Source organism: Macaca thibetana, chromosome 3 (genome assembly GCF_024542745.1).
Source record: "Macaca thibetana thibetana isolate TM-01 chromosome 3, ASM2454274v1, whole genome shotgun sequence".
NCBI classification, from domain to species: domain Eukaryota; kingdom Metazoa; phylum Chordata; class Mammalia; order Primates; family Cercopithecidae; genus Macaca; species Macaca thibetana.
This window is the reverse complement of record NC_065580.1, coordinates 55,958,529-55,965,122: the sequence shown is the minus strand read 5'-3', so window position 1 is coordinate 55,965,122 and position 6,594 is coordinate 55,958,529. Positions and strand designations below refer to the sequence as shown.

The window sequence follows — 6,594 nt, the reverse complement described above, 5'->3', positions numbered from 1 at the left end:
TTGAGGCCACTCACCTGCCAACCTGACCATACTGCTTTCAAAAGTCTTTTCTCGTCAGTATAATCTATTTTTTTGGTCACTTCTAGTCAGTGAAAAATGTAAACTTTTAGGAGAGAATGTTTCCTAGGACTCACCCACTCCCCTTCAATGTTCAATATGTAAAGAAAGTTATATATAAAATAGTGGGATCAATCACAATGTCCATCTTTAGACAGTTGGTTAAATAAATTTTCTGGTCTTGGAAAAGAATGATGGAAGCCAGGCACAGTGGCTCATGCCTGTAATCCCAGCACTTTGGGAGGCTGAGGCGGGCAGATCACCTGAGGTCAGGAGTTTGGGACTAGCCTGACCAATACGGAGAAACCCCGTCTCTACTAAGAATACAAAATTAGCTGGGTATGGTGGCGCATGCCTGTTAATCCCAGCTACTTGGGAGGCTGAGGCAGGAGAATCACTTGAATCCAGGAGGCAGAGGTTGCAGTGAGCTGAGATCGCACCATTGCACTCCAGCCTGGGCAACAAGAGCAAAACAGTGTCTCAAAAAAAAAGAATGATGGAACTCTGAATGTGCTTATGTGGAAAGCTATCTATGAAATATGGTGGTTTTTTTAAAAAACACAAATTATAGAAGAATATGGGATCGTGTGTGTGTGTGTGTGTGTAAATGAAAAATGCTTATGTATTGACAAAACACTTCTAGAATGATACCCAAACTCTTGTAGTGGGAGTGGGGAATGCCTTCTACATACACACTGTTCTACTGTTTGAATTTTTTACTATGAGCCCAAATTATAAAATCTTTTTTTAATAAAGAGGAAAAAAATCACTCACAAGGTTATACATACTGTTTCCCTTGACAGTACTTTATTAATTTTCATCCATATTTTACTTGACTAAAAATACAATGTATGAAAAGTTATCTTTAATAGTATTTTTATTCCATAAGCTACTATAACAATTTATTGATATATCTGGGATTCAGCCAGGTCTTATAATATTTAAATTTATAACCCCTGCCATGCGTAGCATTAAGTAAATCAGTATGCAAGCAGTATTTAAGGCAAAAGCTTTAAGAATACTTTAAATTTCATTTGTAAATACATAGATACAAGACTGTTTCCATAGGAAGTCACAAACCCTCAAACAGAAATATGTGTGTTCTCAAGGTTATCCTGATACAGAAATCAAACTTTGAAGGAATATTTTTACATTAGAAAAAGGGGTCAGTATAAGGTGAAAACTGAAAATTCCCAGTGGGCTAGACATGAACAAAAGTATGCATTCCCCAAAAGGCACATTTCTTTGTAACAGTTTTTTCAAATCTACCTCCCTATTTAATGAACGCATATTAATTAAATATGAAAATGTGCATACATTGAAAACCAGGATTTGTTTTTAATGTGCTTTAGCAGCAGTGGATTCTAAAACTGTCTTGTCCTCTCTCATTAGTTTGAATAATCACGCTCCCTAGAGATCAGACCATTGAGTCTGAAATGTCAAAATGCTAGAGAAAAGAGGGAGTAATTTTTAACTACCCAGAAAGAAGATGCACAAATACCTCTTTTCGTATGTAGGTCACGGCATATGTTGGCTTTTACAATTTGGGATTTCTCGTAATTGATGACCCACCCTATTGGGCAGTGAGGCATAGCAAAGTGTTCCTCGGTTATCGCAGGAAACTTCAATAAAATCTTACATATTGGTATGGGTACTCACTAATCAAAGAGGAAAATAAAGTTGACTTAGAGGATAAGACTGATTAAACGACACTACAATGCATATTAGACTGAATTGAAAAAGAGAATGGATTTGTCTTATTTTTCAAAATTTGTTTTCACTTTGCACATAAGCCCTTCAAAATGTAGATAACAAATGAAAAAGTGGAACCCACTCAGTAAGGTGAGATTTCTGTAAGTAGGGATGAAGCTTGACATTCTTAATGAATAGTGTCAGTGTAGAAAGAACATGAGTGGTAATAAAAAATTACAGCTTATGAAAGGGCTTAGAAAAATGAGGCAGGCCAGATGAGTGGAAATAGAACACAACAGTTTAAAGTGCTTTGAGGCCCTCAGTTAAACAGTACATATGAATACAAAATAATGTTAAGGCCATTCATGGAGAAGAAATACTTAAGCAAGACATACCTGGCTTGCTTCATAGAGTAGAGGTAAGAGATGGATTTTCAATTCGGTGTGCAGCAGCAAGGAATATGGCTACAAAGTTGGCTAGTATTAGGGCAACACACCTCAAAACTAACCATAAACCTAACATCTTGATTCACATCTGCTTGGAGTGAAAAAGTTTATGATCAGTCTTTTCAGGAAGGTTTATTTTATGGGGGATTTTTTTGTGCTTTAGTACCCCAAAATCGCATACATTATATATACACACATTGCATACACATTTCCCCTTGACTGATTCGCATCTTTGTAGATAAACACTAAATTTTGATAAAGATTATTTACACTTATTTAGGCTATTACTCCAATTTACAAAATCAGTGAAATAAAGTTGTTTTCAGTGTTTAGTCTCCTAATATATGATGCTTAAATTTGCAACAGGAACAATACATTATCAAAAGCATTAACCTATATTCAGCTTTGAAATATACCTATCTATATTAGGCAGTGATATCTTAAGAAATGATTTTCTCCCTTATATTTCTAAAGTGCTTTAAAAACTCATTTATTCTACACATTTTTCAGAGGTAGGTCGGAATTATCCTCTTGTTGCAAATGAGGAAACAGGCACAGTGAGCATTGGTGACTTGTTTCAGGTTACACAAAAAATCCATGATGAAAGCAGGGTAAAAGTTCAGATTTAGTGGCTAACGTGTGGCACTACACATACACATGTGTAAATTATAGAGCACTGCCTGGGTAGCATTTGGTGTAGAAAACCTATTTTGATTATTTTGTATGAATAAAGTGCTGAGACTGGATTAGGAATACAGAATGGGCCTCCAGCAGTATCTAATCCAACTCCCTCCCTTAGGAAGGGTCAGAATAATCAAGTGAATACAGAGCCCTTATTAGGACTAAATCTTACGTCAACTGACTTTTTTTTTTTTTTGTAACCACTGGTGTTCATACTGGCTTACCAAAAGAATCATGCTTAAGGTTCATTTAATATAAAAATATAAGACATCTGAATCATATAAAAAAAATTATAAATCTGATTGATATATTTAGAGCTAAGAGACCCCGGAAAAAGAAAATGTGTAGAGAAATTTAAAAACATAAAATTTAATTCAAAGTATATGGTCTATTAACATTTTATCTGTAAAATACTTCATTGTAGCTATATTTGTGCTTAGAAGATCTAGATTTAAAAAAAGAAAATGGCATAAATCATATTCTCATAGCCACACCCCTTCCGTTCTCTGCTCAGCTAAGAAGAGGGCTTTCTTTCGAGACAGGGTCTCATTTTGTCGCCCAGGCTGGAGTGCAGTGGTATAATCACAGCTCACTGCAGCCTCTACCTCCTGGGCTCAAGTGATCCTCCCACCTCAGCCTCCCAAGTACCTGTGACTACAGGTACACACCACCTCACCCGGCTAATTTTTTTCCCCCCCCCAAGAGACGAAGTCACCATGTTGCCCAGGCTGATGTCGACTTCCTGGGTTCAAGTGATCCACCCACCTTGGCCTCCCAAAGTAAGAGGTCTTTTGGGAATTGTAGATGTGCAACAGAATACACTGTTTCCTCTCATCTGAAGGCTCTAGGAAAAAAAAATAACTGTTCCCTCTTTCAAAAACTTAAGTGAATGTTGGTCATGGATGCATTAATGCGAAAGAACTGTACACTTAAAAATGGTTAAAATGGTAAATGTTTAAAATGGCAAATACGTATTTATATATTTTTACCACGACAGAAAAAATCAAGTCTTTAAAAATGATAGCCCCTATGTTTTTATGCTTACTGAAATAAGCCATATTTAATATTTGGCATATAAGCTAATCTTGATAGAGCAAGAATTGCTTTTTATAATAAGCATGTTGGACTGAATTGCATCATTTATTATAATGTGCATATAAGAAAGATACTTGTATTTGTAGGCCTCTGAAAAAAATCTAGGTGGGTAGACAGGCTTGACTCACCTTGCAGAAGGTCCTGAAGAATGGAAAAAACAAAATGAGTCTTCAATATCAGTTTTTCACAATCTCAGGAAATTCTACTACCACAAAAGTGTAATGCTTTAGTAAAAACATTTCCATTGCAGTGCTTATATCATGATAGGAGATTTAAAATTCACATTAGCCAATTCATTATTTAAATGACCCACCCCTGAACCCTCTCATAGTGTATATGAGCTGATCATATTAGGAAGCAAGTTATTACACAAAACATAAAACATAAACTTGCAGAAGTTGTTTCCAAATGTAAAAGAATCACAATATTCATGAATTTCTAAGTCTTTTCATTTGTTTTTAAACTCAGATGATGCCTTTTTCATTAAAAGTGCCTGTGCTCACATTTATTAAAAGTTTTCATCATCAGTATTTAGGTATCTTGATTCTCCATGCTTCAAGACAAAAAAATCTTCAGCATTAAGTCCGTATCTCTCTAGAGCTTCATTCAGCTTCACTGGAGGCTCTAAGTAATGCTGGCCAAAGGTAGAAAGAAGAAAAACAGGAAAAGATTATACACATATTTGGGAGATTATTCAAATAACAGTTCAAACTAAAATAATTGAAGCATTAGCAAATGGGTCTATCACATTTTCTAATACAGTTTTGAGTCATGAAATAAGTCAACAGAAAGGTAGTTGGTTGGATAGAAATCACGCCAACACCATGTATGTCAAATTTGGTGCCATCTTACTTTGAACATCACTGGATTGCATGAAATCTTATCACGGTTTCACCATATGAAATTCCAATCTAAACGGAATCAGTGCCAAAGATGATGGTATTAGAGAATTACATGTTACCAACATTTTTGAAAAATATAGAAATCTTGAGATTGTAGTGGGTGGGTGGGTATGTGTGTGTGTAGCCAAATGCTACAGCAAATTGTTTTGGCTGAAGAAGGGTTGTTATTCTCAAAAAGTCTAGTCACATACAGAAACCAGTCTACAGAATGAAAGAGGATCCCAGAGAATATAATCTGAAGGTTTACCTGTGTGTGGCAAAGAGGAGTCAAGATTTTGCCCTGAGTAATTGCCAAATGGGAGTCGCCCTGAGATGTTTGAAAAGTAAGCTGGAGGGAAGATGAGGAAGTTGAATTTCAGACTTTAGTTCTAGGTACCTAATGGATATCCAAGTGGAGATGTGAAGGAGACAGTTGGATATATAAATGTGGATTATAGAGGAAAAATAGCTAGAGAGGAACAGCAGATAGGTGGTATTTGAAGCCATAAGACTGGATGCGATTCCCAAGGGATAAACCAACTATAGAAGAGAAGAGGTCCATAGACTGACTCCTACGGCACGCACTGTTCAGAACAAGCGGAGAGGAGGAACTAGCAACAGAGAATAAGAAAGGACAGCCAATGATGTACAAGGAAAACCAGGTAAGTTTCCTGAGCCCTTAAATGCACAGGTTTGGTAACTGGCCACACACAGGTCATCCTTTTCCCCCTTGCTCAGTTCCAGGTTTTATGGCTATGTTTAAAGATCGGCAGGGCACGGTGGCTCACACCTGTAGTTCCCAGCACTTTGGGAGGCCGAGGTGGGCAGACCACGAGGTCAGGAGATCAAGACCATCCTGGCTAACAAGGTGAAACCCTGTCTCTACTAAAAATACAAAAATTAGCCAGGCGTGGTGGTGGGTGCCTGCAGTCCCAGCTACTCGGGAGGCTGAGGCAGGAGAATGGCATGAACCTGGGAGGCGGAGCTTGCAGTGAGCTGAGATTGCACCACTGTACTCCAGCCTGGGCAACAGAGCGAGACTCCATCTCAAAGAAAAAAAAAAAAAGATCAAGGATACCTTTCGACTGACTACTGAGTATATTCAGTTTTAACTATGTGTTAGTTATCCAATATTCCTAGAACTAACCCCTTACTAATGGATAGTTGATAACAGGAATTTACTTTTAATCTGTTTTATATATAAAGGAAAAAGATCACTAATTATATTATCAATAAAATTTAACTTTATACCTTAAGTCAAGAAATTTCCCCTAAAATAATTTCCCAAATTATTTTAAGAGATTTCAAAATGATGAACTTTTTTCCCATTGAAAAATAACTTCTTTTGTTAAATTCTCTTTCTCCCATGCTCTACAAGTCTCGGCCAACAAGACACACTCACACAGTCACCCTACATTGGTAACTTACTTGTTAAGCCATTAACTTTAGTGTGGAGTGCGATGTGTGGATTTAGTGAGAATTCTGATATGTTAGAGTTGGCAGTAGACCCTCTGTCTTTAATCTGCCTAGATTTAGCAGTATCTTTCTGAGTTTCTTCATAGATCAATTCTTCACTGTTTCAACCATCTAGAAAACCTTGGAGGTAGGTCTGAAAGGCTTCTGAGTGACTGAGAGCTCATAGTCCAAGCTCTTTCATCCACAAGGGAGATAAAAATGCCATACCATGGGACAAAACAACTATGTATAAAGCAAAGTATATCAGAGATCAATATGAGTAAGTG

At 36.9% G+C, this 6,594-nt stretch overlaps 2 protein-coding genes across 2 annotated transcripts in view; one reads left to right on the top strand and one right to left on the bottom strand.

The window, feature by feature from the left end:
* Window positions 1–6,594, top strand: part of PSMC2 (proteasome 26S subunit, ATPase 2) — a 276,950-nt gene that overhangs the window by 105,297 nt on the left and 165,059 nt on the right. The window lies entirely within an intron of this gene.
* Window positions 848–6,594, bottom strand: part of NAPEPLD (N-acyl phosphatidylethanolamine phospholipase D) — a 49,381-nt gene continuing 43,634 nt past the window's right edge. The window contains exon 5 of the mRNA XM_050782763.1: window positions 848–4,605. Within this exon, the coding sequence (XP_050638720.1) occupies window positions 4,480–4,605 (126 nt within the window). The 3' untranslated portion in view covers window positions 848–4,479. The remainder of the gene's footprint in view (window positions 4,606–6,594) is intronic.